Source organism: Eumetopias jubatus, unplaced genomic scaffold (genome assembly GCF_037043125.1).
Source record: "Eumetopias jubatus isolate StellerSeaLion01/CBP00866 unplaced genomic scaffold, mEumJub1_p1.0 scaffold_10, whole genome shotgun sequence".
Taxonomy (NCBI): domain Eukaryota; kingdom Metazoa; phylum Chordata; class Mammalia; order Carnivora; family Otariidae; genus Eumetopias; species Eumetopias jubatus.
This window is the reverse complement of record NW_028274816.1, coordinates 13,143,694-13,159,146: the sequence shown is the minus strand read 5'-3', so window position 1 is coordinate 13,159,146 and position 15,453 is coordinate 13,143,694. Positions and strand designations below refer to the sequence as shown.

Here is a 15,453-nt window from a genome sequence, read left to right as displayed (position 1 = left end):
CATGACCTGAGCCGAAGGCAGACGCCTAACCGACTGAGCCACCCAGGTATCCACGAAGGAGAGACTTTAATCTGGGCTCTTTCTGCTATGGTTCCAGTCCAGAAAAGGGGGCAGGGTCCCCTTTGTCCTTGTAGGACCTCCCCTGGACTCAGGCAGCTCGGGGTTGGGGTAGTGAACACTGAGGCTGGAGGTCTCCAAATGGTCCAGGCAGAAATCAGGATTCTTGGAGCCCAGGGTCCCGCATGCTTTTTAAATATCTGACTGCCTTCTTCACCTTCGTGTCCTTGGGGTCTGAACAGATGGACTTGTTGTGGACAGTTACAAGCCTACGAGAGAGAGGAACCCGTCAGCAGGTGTCAGGGCAAGAAGGCCTTCCGGAGCCCTGGGATCAGCCTTGCTCTGCACTGACCAGGACCCTGAGGCCCCAAGAGGAGCACCTGGAGTCACACAGCACCTCGGTGACAGATCTGGGACATCAGGCTTGCCGGCAGTGGTCTTGACTCCCAAGGTCCCTGCCAGTCCTTCCCAGGGAGCCAGGACTGTAGGACGTTCTGCCCCCCCCCCCACTTCAGCTCGCTCACTTCCATCGAAAGCCTAGGAACTAGGGGTGCCCAGGAGGCGCCCAGCTCAGGTCCAAGCTGTGGGAAGTGACCACAGCGGTCACTCTGAGTGCCGGTGTGACATGAGGCTGCCCTGTCTCTCGGGGCCTCAGTTTCCCCATAAATCGGTGAAGAGGTTGTACCTCATGGCCTGGGGCCTTTTGGGACTCACAGAGTGGGGTGCAGGAGCTGCTGTGAGGAGCAGGGTCGGGGTGGGAAGGGGGCCACGAAGTCCCCACTCTCTCCTCTCCCCAGTGGCCCTTCTGGGAGCTCTAGGGGCCACCTTCTCCCAGACTCAGCTCCTAGGAGCACGGCTAGGGGGAAAGGTGAGGGGGCCGGGCACACTTACACGATGGCTTTCTTGGGACACTCCCTTGAGGTCTTGTACCACATTTTCAGCCTTTTGAGAGGAACGGCTCCTTTGAAGTACTCGAGGCAGCACTCCCGGCCCACATTGGTCCCTCGCACTATGGAGAAAGGAGGCAGGAGCGGGTGTGTCTGTGAGCGTCTTTGTGTGTGTGTGTGTGTGTGTGTGTGTGTGTGTGTGTGTGATCACAGTGGGTCCGTGTGTGTGTTTGGGAGTCTCTCAGAGGGGAGTGTCTTGTGAGCGTCTGTGTGTGTCCGTATGTGCACATTTGTGTACCTGAGGAGTCTGCCCTTTGGGGATCCCTGTGGGCTTGTAGGTCTCTCTGTGCATATATGTGCGGGTGTTTGGGAGGGTTTGTGTGCACAGGTCTCTCTGTGTGTCTTTGCCTGTTTGTGTCTGTGTGTGTCTGTGTGTGCATCTGTGTGTGGACACACTTGTGTGTGTGAGGTCTCCTGTGTGCTCTGGGGGACCCTGAGTGTTTGTATGTGTGTGCACACATCTCTGTGTGTGTTTGGAGGAGTCTGTGTGTATATATTGGTTTGTGTCTATGTGTGGCTATGTGTGTCTGCATGTGTGTGCATCTGTGTGTGCACACACTCAAATACCAGCCCGGAACCACCCAAGAATTTCCTCTGGGCCAGGCTCTGGGCTGAGCCTCTGCCTGCAGGAGATCATTCAGCCCTCACGGTGCACCCAGAGACAGGTACTACCACTACCCCATTTTACAGATGATTACACGGAAGCCCAAGGTGCAAAAACACTTTCCTGGGCCTCAGCTTCCTTCTCTTTGCACAAGAAAAAGTTTCCAACATTTGCAAATCGGCAAACCGGTGATGCGTGGCTTTAATTAATGCTACGCTCGAGTGTTTTCTAAGAAGCCCCCAACTGTCCTCCGGCCATCTCGGGGGTATAATTGGGTTGGACTAACTCACAGAGCTACCCTGACCTGCGTTTTACAGAAGTGAGAGCCACGGGTGACGGCTGTGGCGCTGTGGCCAAGTGGGGCGCTACAGCCGTGTTCCCACCTTGGCTGTCTTATTTCGGCCTTTCTCTTCCGCCTGCGGATAGACAGCTCTCCCTTCACGTGCTCCGGGAACCGGCGCTCCTGCCTTCCTGCTGATGCCCTCAGTGTCGAGAAAGACCCGGGAATAAAACAGCCGCTAACCAATGCTTCCGAGTATAGGTCATGGTCCGCTGTCAAAACCCAACCCAGGTCATTGGCTCTCAGTCACCGCAGAGAGAGACGGGCCAGCACTTTGCTCCTCACTGAGCCGATCCACAAGCTCTGGGGTGGCATCCTCCCTATGCCTCACCCTTTTCCTTTGAACGCCTCCCTCAAAATCCTACTGCTGCCAGCCTCCCCGTCCCTGGAGGAATAGCTGGGCTGTCACTAATGCATAAACAGTGGGCACTGCAGCCATGATCTTGGTGCCCCTGCCCCTCCTGACCCAGGCCACCTCTCCTCGGCTCTCACCTGCGTGGGTGACCTGCAGAGAAGCCCCCAGGAGGAGCATGACCAGGAGCAGCATCTTCAGGGGAGTCATGGTGCCAGGAGCCCAGGAGAGGACCTGTGAGTGTAGGTCCTTCTGCTCGGGGGGAGGTGAGGATGGCAGCCAAGTATGGAGGTGACCTATTTAACCTCTTTGGGGATCTTGCCCCACCTCCTGTCACCTCCCCCAGACATTCTTCACTACACCAGTGGAGTCTGAAGATTTTGAGATGATTCAGCACAAGTCGAATCTTGGAATGTTTGTGGCTTTCCAGAGAATGGACACTCCGTTGGGGACAGAGGTTGGGTATGTGTGTCCGGGGGCCACGACAGTGACATACTTCTCCTTTCACAGGGACATTTCTTGGTTCCTCTATTAAGCAGAACTGAAAAGCCTCTACCCTAAACCGGGTTGGCCTCTGCCCTGAGGCTAGTGAGCCTCCTTCAAGCATTGTGTCCTGTGTGTGTGGAGGGTGAAGGGGACAGCAAGAGCGGAGCCACGAAGGGCTGCCTAGCCTGGGCCTGGAGGAGCTCCCAGGCTCCAGGCGGGCCTCCTGGGTGGGGGTGGGGGCTCAGCAGGCTGCATGGGCACAGGGCGTCTTTCAGGGCGTACCCCAGCTCCACTCATTCTGAGAAAGGCTCAGGGCCCAGATGACTTTGGTTGTGGGTGCTTCCCCAAGCTGGGCCCTGAACCACAGGAGACCAGAGCCTGACAGGTTTTAATCACCATTTAGTCCAAATCAGCCCCTCTATAGATCGGGAAGCCCAGCTACCCAACATGGGGCCCCTCACCCCGGGTGGCAGCGATCTGCGAGGGCCCAGTCTGCAGTGGACATGTGGTCAGGGTCCAACGTGAGCCGTGAGCAGACTTTCCATGCACCATGGGCCACAGCATCCCTGCATCGGGCCCCTCCCCTGGCCACCAGAGAAAATGGCCAATGGTCTGCTCCGGGCTTCCCTGGGCCGGGTGTTAGGAGTCCCTTCCCCGGGAGGGAGAAGGGCCCGATGCAGGGATGCTGTGGCCCATTTGGACTAAATGGTGATTAAAACCTGTCAGGCTCTGGTCTCCTGTGGTTCAGGGCCCAGCTTGGAGAAGCACCCACAACCAAAGTCATCTGGGCCCTGGGCCCTTCCCATGCCCGCTTCCAGGTGGCAGCATCTCAGCAGGGTGACCCCGGACCCTGGTTCTGACAGGTGGGACCCGGGCCCAGCTCTGCTCTGTCCCCAAGTGGCCAGCCAGGAGCCGCTCAGATGACACCCGGGCCTGCGCCATGGGATGCACGTGTTCCTCTCGCCACAGCCGGCTCTGTCAACCTGGGACCATTGTTACAACTTCATCAGCAGGGATGGTGACCACAGCAGGTGCTGTCTGTGGAAAGCCACCCCGATGGGGGGAGGGGTGGTGCTCAGACTGTCACCTCGCAGGGCTCCTCCTCCTCCCCCCCACCCCAGGGCCACCTTGGCAGGCTGGGTCCCCTTCTCGTCCTGGCCAGGGGAGTGCCCTGTCCACGGCAGGGCGTCCCCTGGGCAGGATCATCTGTCACCGTCTTGCTGTGTGCCTTTGGGCAACGCACAGACCCTCTCTGGGCCTCACGTCATCACTAGTAGAGGGATGTTTGGACTGCCCCGGGGGCCCCACCAAAACGGCAGATCGGACATAGCTTGGTCCTCTCAGCGGCTCTCACACCAGCATTTCCTTGCTTCTCTTAGGGTTATGTCCCCCCCTCCTCAAGCCACAGCCAGGGGGGTTTTTTGCCCCCAGCCTGTTTGGCTGGGCCATTCTTCCTGTCTCTGGGACAGGCTGCAATGTGCATGTGCAGCAGAGGGGATGGGAGGGGAGTAGGGTCTTCCTGCCTGTGCTCATCTTGGGCACCCAGCTTCCTGCACAAAGTGGGGACAACCTCCACCCCAAACAGAGAAGCACCGAGCAGGCCCCATCCTGAGGAGTCAGAGGAGGCCAGCCTGGACTGGGGAAGGGGTGCTGGTGCCCTCGTGAGCCTGCCTGGGAGAAGACCACTCTGGCCTGGGGAAGACCTGGGCTCAGAGGAGATGCAAACACCCCGAGGTGGTTGGGGAGGGCCTGGGTCCCAGGAGGGGCAGAGGATTTCTCTGCCGATGCTGCCCCTTGTGGGTGGAGTATCTCCTGACCCTCTCCGTCCTTCAGGCTCTCTGCCCAGTGGCTTCTCCACCTGCCACAGGGGCCATGGATTGCTCTCCTGTGTTGGACAAGGCGGGGCTGTGAGAACGATGATTAATAACTTTATTACCAACGAGGCTGCCCAGCCCCCACCGCTGGGGAAACTCCCTGACTGGGGCTTGAGTCCCCCCCCCCTTCTTCTGCCACCAACTCAGAACTTTTCTCCAGAAGGACCCAAATTCCCCTATCCCTTCTAGGGAATTGGTTGTGACAGCAGGAGCAGAAGGTTCTGGACTAACTCTGGCCTGGTGCAGGATGCCTGGTAAGGGAGGGCACAGAGCAGCAAACATGTCAGTGGGCACCTGCTGTGTGTCAGGTACTCTGCCCGGGGCTGTGGAGGGAGGGGAACAAGGCCCGGCCCAACATAGGAATGTGCACGTGACAGAAAAGGCTGTGGGCCCAGAGCAGGGAGAGGTTGCTTCTTGCTGAGAGACCTTGGAGGGCTTCCTGGAGGCAGTGGTCAGCGAACTGGGCCTTGTGGCTGGGAGGATTCACACCAGAAGAAGGAGGGGTGGGCATTTCACAGGAGGGAAGCGCTTAGCATGGCGCAAAGGAGGGAATGTGCAGAGATAAGTGAGAGAAGCAGCCCAGAGTTCTGGGGTGGGGGGGTGCGGGCATGGTCCCGATGTGACGTGCAGACCGTAAACGCTGTGACGACAGGGGCACGTCCGCCACCGCGTGTATCCCAGCGCCTGCACACAGCCCACTCTTGACCATGAACAAAGGACAAGGACAAGGAGGTGAGCTGGACCCAGAGCCTGGGGAGGAGCCGCAGAGAGTACCTCACTTTGGAGACAACACAGACCAGGGACATTTTTGAGGTGGTTTCCTTGCCAGGGGTTAACTGGCTTATTCCTCCTCGGCTCTCCCAGCTATGAAATGGGTTCCCGGGGACCTTCCAGATGGGATGTCCTGGGGTCTGGGACTATGCTAAGGGCCTCAAGAGACCTTTACGGTGCTGGGCAGACTCTAGGGCTCGGAGGTCGGGCAGGGGAATCAGGAATGCTCCCTGGAGGAGGCAGTGGTGAGGCAGAGTTCTATGGAGGCTGGCTGGGGAGAGGGCGCCGGAGGAAGGGCAAGGTCACAGGTGGGGAAAGCAGGCTAGATGCAGGCCGAGTAGGACAACAGAGTTAAAGGGGAATTGGACCTGAGTGGAAGGGAGAGGCCAGAGTGACTGCCTGTCTCAACACCTCTGACTCAAGCTGACTCTGCAAAATGCCTTTGCACCTGCCACCCGTGCTGCCCCAGGGCCCGAGACCATGGCCACAAGGAGTCCCTGATGGACTAGAGAGGATCAAAGTTCCCCCACCTTAGCTCGGAGGGGCTGCAACCAGCCGGATTCTGGGTAGCTCACGCTGAAAGGGAGGGAGGGAATTCTTCTGCCCCACCTCTGGCTCTGCTGTGGGCTGGGGCAGAACCAGGGATGCTGTTGTCGAAACCCCCAAGAACTTAGCCCCAAACCACTGAGCAGGGGCCAGGTTGCTAGGATGGAAGCTCTCTGTCATCTTCCAATTGCACATGACAATTGTCACTGAGGTGGCAGCCCATGACAGCTGAGGCTCCAGGAGGAAGAATGACTTGCCTGGAGCCTCCCAGTAAGGATCTAGCATTTTGTCCATGGAGCTCTGTCCTCTGACAGCTGAAGCTAGATTCATTCTGTCCTTCCCATGGTGGCTGATATGTGAAGATCCCAAATGTGATCCCCATTCCCCAATCCCAAAATACCTCCCACTCCCCTGTCCCAAGGGCCTGATGTATTCACTGATGAGTCAACCTTCCCTGACAGGTCGTCCGTCTCCTTGACCCCCCCCATGGTCAATGGGCAAGACCTGTTCAGCAGGCCACCTGGATGTGTCCTTAACCAATCCCCTTGTCACCATCCACATGGCCCCCCATCTCCAACTCCCTGCTGGACTCCAGCCCCGCGCTCATCTCCCAGCTCCCGGGCTTGCCACTCCAATCCACCCTCCTCTCTGAAGCCCGGAGATCTTTCCAGAACACAAATCTGAGCAAGGCTCTCCCCTCTCAAAAATCCTTCCATACCTGCCCATTGCCCTCAGGATGAAGTCCAGATTCTCATTGACAACTCCAGCCTCAAGTTCTGCCTCCAGCCCCACCATCTACCCCATTACTTTATTCTAGCCACATGGACCTTCTTTCAGTTCCTTGAAAATGCCAGGCTCTTTGTATAGCTCTTCCCCCTATCTGGAACTCTCTCTCTTGCTCCCCCACACCGCACTTCCTTCCACTCCTACCCTCCTCAGATCACAGCTTAAACCCTCGCTTCCTTCCTTCAGCCCCCACCTTCCTCTGTGTCCTCACAGGTCACTGGCCTCCCTCTCATGCTCTCATCACATTACACTGTGATCACTGGTTTGTTTGCCGGGTCTTACATGGAAGGCTGTGAACTCCTTGAAAACAGGATCTCTCCTGTGTTCCTACTTGTAGCTCTAGGACTTAGCACCCAGTAGGTGCTCAATAAAATATGTTTATTGACTAGGTAAGAGGTGGATGGTTGGATGGATGGGTGAATGAATGAATGGATGATGGATGAAGGATGGGTAGATGGATGGAGGGATGATGGATGGATGGACAGGTGGATGGGTAGAAGGATGGATGAATGAATAGGTTGATGGATTTCTGAATTTCTGAACTACAAATTCCTGAACTACAGCTTGGGCATAGCTTACATTCTATCCCAGGGTCTCTTTCACTCCAGAACAAATTATTTTTGGTCCAGTGTGTCCCATCAGTTCATGAGACACACTTGAATTCTCCTGTCATAAATGAGGCAGAAGAACCCAACCAAGGCACTCATTGACTCTTTTCCCATCTAGTCTCCAACTTCCTTGTGGCTTGTGGCCATTTCCTGCCTCCTGTCAAACCTAAATTTCTTTGACCATGGCTTTGCTCTCATTCCTTCTTCATCCCAGGAAGGCCCCCTTCCCTCAGTTACACTCCCACCTCCTGGCTCTTTGTGTTCTCCCTTTCCATGGTCTCCTCCCCTCTGCTGATGACATGATCTAGGGTCTCTGCTTCTGGAAAACCCTCCTTGACTCCCCAACATGCTGTCCTCCTATTTGTCCTTTTATTCATGACCAAACTTCTCCGATGTGTGGTCTACACCTCCCACTAACATTTCCTCTCTGTTCACATGGGATTTAATTCTTAGCACTATGGCCCTGACACTCTGGGGAAGCCACTTTGTCTGGGCTTCTCAGCCACCCATGGCCACCCTCTGAACTTCCCATCCCCTCACAACGGGCAGCATGGGGGAGTGGTTACCCACAGATGATCTGGAAGCATTCTCTACAGCCCTGGGGCCCAGTCCCTCTTCCACCTGTTCCTGACTGTGTGACCAAGAACAAGTCTATGAGCTTCACTCTCCTCACCTGAAAATTGGACATGTTGATAGATGCTCCCTCACGATATTGCTGGGAAAATTAACTGAGACGATACGTGTAAACTTCCTGGTCTCCAGCTGGTTTGATGAATCTCCTTGTCATCGCTAGGAACCATTTCCCTTCCTGACATTCCTCCGCACCGGGATTCGGGATAGGTTTCTTCCCTGAGCCCTCTGCGGGTTCTTCTTTTCGGTAACATTTCTGAGCTCTCACTCCAGGCTGGGCAAGGCTCTCAGCAATTACATCTATTAGTTTACTTTGTTCTCACCATAACCCGAGGAGGTAAGAACTATTATTGCCTACGTTCTACAGATGAGGAGGAAATTGGGGACCAGCCACAGCGGTTAAGGAACTGGCCTAAAGGTCCGCAGGGCTAACAAGTGGTGGAAGCGTGTGTGGGTTTCTATCCTAGGGTTTGTTTTTGTCTCAGGCAACCCTCTCTCCCTCCTTGAGGTCATTTACTCAGGCCTTTGACCTTGAACCTCTGTCTCCAGCCCCAACCAGTTTCTGATCCCAAGACACCCCCCTGGGCCTTGCCCCATCCTCTGGCCTCCTCTTGAGCCTAGCCACTCTGGACTGCGGGCTCCTAAGAAACAGAAATCTGTCCCTTTGTGGTTCACTCAGTCCAAGAACAAGAAAGGAGGCGCCAAGTTCCTCTCAACCAACTCCCCCCCTTTTTTTGGCTCAGACTGGCGTCATTCTCCACCTCGCATCCGCCCCTCTGGTCTGAAATTGTGCCCTTGACTCATCTCTCACCTCCAGGCCCCATGGCGCATCAGGCACAGCCTCTGCCCAGCGATGTCTTCAGGGGGTGCTCAGCTTCCTGATCGCCTCCCCATTCCCACTGGCTGGGAACCTGAATCCTTCACACGGGGCACCATGTTGACAACTTCCAGACCTGTTTCCTCCTCTCTGGTCCTCCTGCATGCTCACGTCAGATGGGTCTTTCTCAAGGGCTACTCTGACTACACAGAGCCCTCAAGAACCATCAGTGGCTCCCTCTTCCCTGCCCCCTCCACTCAAAACTCTTCGGGCCAGCCTTTAGGCTCTAGCATCCCTCCGGATCATTCTCACCTCGAGGATCCCAGTGCTCAACTTCTGTGAAGGTTGATGTGCACCCTCACTAGGGGACTTGGTTGGCTATGTCCTCCTGTTGTCTGGATCACCCATCTCCCTGAACCAAATTATAGCCACTTCTCATATAGGACATGTCATAAAAGATTAAACAGGGGAGACCCTGGGGAAGGGAGGGGCTCAGAGCTAAGACTCTTGGTTGGGTAACCCCGGTTTGAATTCAGCTCTGCCATCAATGGGCTGTGAGACTTGGAGCCAGTGACTTCTCTCCGAGCCTCAGTCTCCCCACCTGCGAAATGAAAATAATAATAGTAAGTACATGAGCAGGAGTTGGTTCACATCGACTGCCTTCGGGCATGTATCTGGCAAATAGTACATGTTCCTGACTTTTAATATCATCTATATGCCAAAGACTCCCAACTTTTTCTTGCAAGCTCCAGACTTGTATGTCAGCTGCCTCCTGAACACGCGGAGCGCGCGTCTCAGACCCCTCCAAGTCCGAAGCTGAGTTCCCGATTCCCATCCACCCCCACACGTGCTCCTCCCCTGTTCTTCGCCAGCCCCTTCCTTCCCCGTTGCTTGGCCCAGAAACCTGGGCACCATCCTGACGTCTCTTCCTCTCACCCCCTCCTTGCCATCTGTCAGCCCCTCTCCTGGCTCCTCTGCCTTCAGAATCCCTCTGGAGCCCACCATCCCTCCCCTGGATCCCTACACCGGCTCCTGGCGGAGTCCCTGCCTCCATCCTCGCGCGCGCTCCACCCTATTCTCAGCACAGTCGCCACGGGAACGCGAATCTCCTCTGCTCGCAGCAAGCCCTGGCTCTCCCCTCCGCCCGGGAGGAAAAGCCAAAGACCCTGCAGCAGCCTCGAGGCCCCACCTGGCTTCCCATGCTCTGGCCTCACCGGCCCCCTCGCGGAGCCGCCGCCGTGCCCACCACCGTGCCCGACGCTCTCCCTCCCGAGGACGCTTCCCCAGACTGTTCTTTCAGCCTGGAACATTCTTTCCCCAGTTACATGCATGACGCACTCCTTCACCTCCTTCGATCTCTGTTTAAATGTCACCTTTCAGTGACGCCTACCCTATTTAAAACTGCAACCCACCTCACCTCTTTCTCTGCCCTATTTTTTGCTTTTTTTCTTTTTGCTGCCGGCCTTACCACCTCCTAATAACGACACCACTGACTGACTTATTCCGCGTGCTGTTCATGGCCCGTCTCTCCCTGACATCTGCCCTGGAACATAAGTGCCATGGGGCAGAGGCCCTGTCTCTTTTGTGCAGTGATCGTGGCTCGTGGGAGGCCCTCAGTACATACGGGTTGAATTCAGTGACTGAACGGCTAAATGGCTGGTATTGTTCTCGAAGCCGAGTACATAAGCACTTCTCATTGAGTCTCACTCTTACCCGTGGACGTGTCGGGATCTGTCTCCCTCTCTCGTGCCTGGGCCACAGCTCCTCTCCTGGCCCCCACCTGAGCCCTGTAAATCAATTACTTTCATTCACTGCTAGAGTCCAACTCTCTCTTTCCAGGGAGCCTTTGCTCCTCGTTCCAAGTATCTCACAGGCGGTCTTCGGCCTCCACACAACACTGGGACAATCCAGGGCTGAACTGCCAAGTGACCAGTTCAAGGCTCACCCCTCATGGTGCCACGATGGAACCTTCCTTTAGAAATGAGAGGCCTGCTGCAGCCTGCTCCAAACCTGGCAGCCTACCTGGGGGGCGGGGGGGGGGGCGATGGAGGTGGGTGGGTGGGAATCCTTCTTGACACACGGGACCCTTTCTTCTCCCAAGGAAGGTTTTTTTCGACACCAGGGTCAGCACCAAGAGCCCAGCATCCGGGAAGCACACCCATCCAGGAAGGCACCTTTTCTGAGGAGCTTGGGCCCTTTGAGAGGCTAAAGATCTCCCTGCTTTGGCGTCCAATCTCACTGCAAAGAAGCCAGCCGGGGAGGGCCAGCGGCGTTCGGCCATTTGTCACGTGACACGGTCCTACCTGTTTCGTGGCTCACTCGGGGGAGCCCACGGTGTGGAAGGGTGTGGCCGCTTCTGAGTAAGGTCCAGACCCAGGAAGCAAGTGCCTCTAGAGGTGACTGAGGTCCTGCTCTCCTTCTAGAGAGGAGCAGGTGCCTCCGCGGTCCTCTGGGCCCCGGCCAGAACGGGCTGGGGCTTGTCCTTCCACAGATGGGGGCTTTCTCCTCAACCCCACCTGGCTTCACACAGGCTCCTCCCTTCTTCCTGCTCTGCCTGGGCTTCCTGCTGCAATCCCGACTCGTTCCTTTTTTTTTTCTTTTCTCCCAAGTGAAACTAAAACTACCTAATCTAGCTCCAAAAATAATTTGGTGTTTTTATTGGCACCAGGTTGAATCTACAGACTTCCTTAGGGAGCTGTTTTTCCTGTCAATTCCCATCTACTCCTTGAAGTCTTTCTCACTCTCCTCCCCCAGCCAGCGACTCGTTCTGGAGCCCACGGTGGGCTGCAGGCTGGGGAGCACGGTCGACTGGCTCTTCCATTGTTGGGTTCCTTAAGGACACGCTCCCAGGGGAGGTGAGGGAAGAGCAGAGGAATGAAGTCAGAGAAGGAACTGAGGCCCAGCAAAGGTGTGACCTCAGGCAAGTGCCTGGGGTGGCTTCCTCCTGACATCCCATCCACAGGGGCTCTAGAGCTCCAGTTAGAGGGGCGCTGGAGTGTCCCTAGCTAGGGCATCCCTGGCGTCCGGCTCTTGATCTCGTCTCAGGTCTTAAACTCAGGGTCGTGAGTTCAAGCCCTGCATTGGGCTCCACACTCAGCATGGAGCCTACTTAAAAAACAAAAACAAAAACAGGGCAACTGAGCCTGGGTGGCTCAGTCGGCTAAGCGTCTGCCTTTGGCTCAGGTCATGATCCCAGGGTCCTGGGATAGATCTCTGTGTCAGGCTCCCTGCTCAGCGGGGAGTCTGCTTCTCCCTCTCCCTCTGCTCCCCATCCCCCCCCCGTCCCATTGGTGCGTGCTCTCTCTCTCAAATAAATAAATAAAATCTTTAAAAAAAAAAAAAAAGAACGTTAGTTAGTAGTGAAAGCAACTGAAGGGAGTGGGCTCTGGGTACACGAATGTACTTACCACTAGATTAAGGGCTAAATATTACCCTCCCTGAGGCCCATGTGCCTCTCCTAATCCATCCCTCTCCAGACTAAAAGACACTGAATTGGGCAGACATTAATCCCAAGCATTTCTTTGTCTTACTGTTGCACGTGTGCGTGAGCGTATGTGTCCTTACACCATGTATGGCATTGTTTATACATGTTCTTAAGCTTTATATTAATATTATCATATAGTATCTCTACTTGCACATCTTGCAATGTTGAACTTAAGAGTCATGTGTGTCAGGAGGAGCCCGTGTATTTCTTGTCACCATTTATGTGATCCCATGCAATGACTATACCATACCACAGTTTACTAAAAAAAAAAAAAGTGGGATCTTTAGTGTAGGGCTGCCTGCTGGCCTAGCCACTTACCAGCTGTGTGACCGTGGGTAAATTCCTCGGTCTCCCGGCGCCTTGGCACTTCCATGTGAAAAATGGCGTTCATGTGAGTAGAACCTCTCTTAGAGCAGGGGCAGGGAGTAAAGGAGAAAATTCATTCAAAGCCTCATAGTGGTGTGTGATGGAGACAGTGACCTGCAGGAGGGGAAGGCTAGAGTCTTATTCATCTCTGGCGATAATGGAATGACTCCTCCCTCCTCCCTGCTTCCCCGTAAGGACCCACTACTTCTGCCCTTGATAGTTTGGTAAGAGGACCGTGGGCTATGTACCTGCATCCCGGTGCTCATGTGGACGGGCCTCCAAGTCCATCAATCTGGTGATGGTCATGACAATATGGAAAAACTGGGAAATGGGCCGCACAGGTACAGATGAGGCCCCGGGGGTGGGGAAGAGAAGGGGAGACCCAGGAAGATGTCTAGGGGGACAGAAGTTCCCAGGCTCAGAGACTCCAGAGACCCCGGGGCTGCTAGATTCCCCCTCTGCCTGCTCAGTCCTCTAGAGAATCTGGAGGACCATCAGGACTGTGACCCAGTCCAGGCTTCCCAGGGGTCTTGGCTGGGCCTGGGGAGCAATTTCAAGACCAAGGTGTGATGGTGGAGGGTCAGAGGGGTTTAAGAGTGACTTGGATGCACCTTCACAGTGGCCCCTTTCAGTCTCTGAGATCCCTTTGAGGCAATTCAACATTTTTTGCCAGGAAGTGCCTTGAAATGCAGCCCCCCCGCCCACATGGATGGGTGGCTTGGCATAAATCAGAAAGCCATGTGGTACAGGCACCAGGTCAGAAAGAGCCAATGGGATCCAGATGGCAGTGGGTGCTGGCCCTTCCTCTCTTTCACTTCTTCCGAGACCTGTGGTAGTCACTGGGGCACAAAGGGGAAAAAGACACACACATCCTCACCCTCATGGATCTTACAGAAGCTCAGTGAAACAAGCAGGCACAGCCGGGTCACGTGAGGGTTATCATGGGTGCAGGTGTTGTGAGTACCCATAGCAGGGAACCTACGTGAAACCAAGAAGTTAGGGAAGACCTCCTGGAGGAAGTGACATCTAAGCTGAGACCAAAGGATGAGTAGGAGTTGCCAGAGGAACAGTGAAGGGGGGAGTTGTTCCAGGCAGGGGGACGGCCCGTGCAATGGCTCAGAGGGACAAGAGAGAAGATCAACTTGAGGATGTAAAAAAAATGTGTGGCCAAAGGCATAGCGGTGGGGGCTGGGTAGCAAGACTGGGGGAACAGGGGCGCCTGGGTCGCTCAGTTGTTAGGCATCTGCCTTCGGCTCAGGTCATGATCCCAGGGTCCTGGGATCGAGTCCCGCATCCGGGCCCCTGCTCCGCGGGGAGCCTGCTTCTCCCTCTCCCACTCCCTCTGCTTGTGTTCGCTCTCTCGCTGTGTCTCTCTCTGTCAAATAAATAAAATCTTAAAAAAAAAAAGACTGGGGGAACAATATCAAGAGAGGCAAGGCTGCAGCCCACGGGCCAACTGAAATCCTCCAGGAAAATAGAGACACTGACCGCGCCTTTGGTTCCCACAATTGTGCAAAAGCGGCCAAGTCCTGTGACAACAGGTCCAGGTTACCCAGGTTGGACTGCTGGGCTTAGGAGCTACACGAAAGACTGGTTGATCCAGATCATCTAGCAAACAGCTGGTGCTCAATAATGTTAATATTCTCACCATTTACTTCCTTGTCTCCTGAAGCCATCACTGGCATATCTGAGCCATGAGAGCTCCCAAGCATCAGCATATCTCAGAGAAACTACAAAGCCCTTCTTTCCACCTCCACTCAGCGAGAATCCCAGATAAACCCAGACAGCTGGCTGGTGACCGTCGACCATCCCATCGGCAGAGAGAGCATATGGAGAGTGGCGAGCTTGGTAACTGAAAGGCTGTTTCTCCCCGGTTAAGGGAATGTTTTCAAGCCTTTAACACCATCCTGAGGTTATTGACAAGTCATTCCTACTTGTCAAGGAACAACATACTTCTTTTTCCTGGTTGCTGTATCAGTCAGGATGGGCTAGGTTATGTTGCAATAACAAGTAACCACGAACTTTCCCTGGCTTAAAACCACAAAGGTTTGTTTCTTCCACAGAGGTCAGCAGGAACTTTTTCCATGGCTGGAGGCTCTGCTACCATTATCACTCTGAGACCCAAAATAATGAAGCGGTCACTTTCTGGAAAGCTGGAGGTGCCGAGCCAGAAGGACTAAAAGTTCTTTTTTTTTTTTTTAAGATTTTATTTATTTATTTGAGAGATAGAAAGCACGAGAGGGAAGAGGACCAGAGGGAGAAGCAGACTCCCTGCTGAGCAGGGAGCCCGATGTGGGACTCGATCCCGGGACTCCAAGCCGAAGGCAGTCGCTTAACCAACTGAGCCACCAGGCGCCCAGGACTAAGAGTTCTGAAAAGTCTCTCAGCAATTCAGTGGTTGAATCTAGTGATACACATTCTTCCACTCTCAGCTCGCTGGCCAAAACTAGTCATGTGGCCCCCGTCCACCCCAAGGGGGCAGGAAGAGCAACCCTCCCCTGTGCCTGGGGGTAGCCAGCTGGAAATATGTAGGGAGAGAGACTACCCCAGTCTCCACAGACCTGAAATTAACAAACTTCCCTTTCTGTCCAAGTCTGAGATTCAGACGTCTTGTTAGTCTGGTATCAATTAATAGGGATTCATTAGTTTTGGCCTTGCCAAGTTCAAAAGCAATTTATAGGAGAAAAGTTACCTCAACTTGAATGTCATCTATTAGTGTAGGGGAAAAATTATGCAAATTCCAAATTATTCTTATCTGCTTAATGGCACCCTAACATTTCTTCAC

General features: G+C 54.8%; 1 protein-coding gene across 1 annotated transcript; it reads right to left on the bottom strand.

Annotated features, from left to right (window-relative positions):
• Window positions 1–214: 214 nt before the first annotated feature.
• Window positions 215–2,510, bottom strand: CCL17 (C-C motif chemokine ligand 17). Its single transcript, XM_028090947.2, has 3 exons — window positions 2,441–2,510; window positions 949–1,066; window positions 215–326 (listed from the first exon to the last, which is right to left on the bottom strand). The coding sequence occupies exons 1-3, from the start codon at window positions 2,508–2,510 to the stop codon at window positions 215–217; spliced, it is 300 nt and encodes a 99-aa protein (XP_027946748.1).
• Window positions 2,511–15,453: the final 12,943 nt, after the last annotated feature.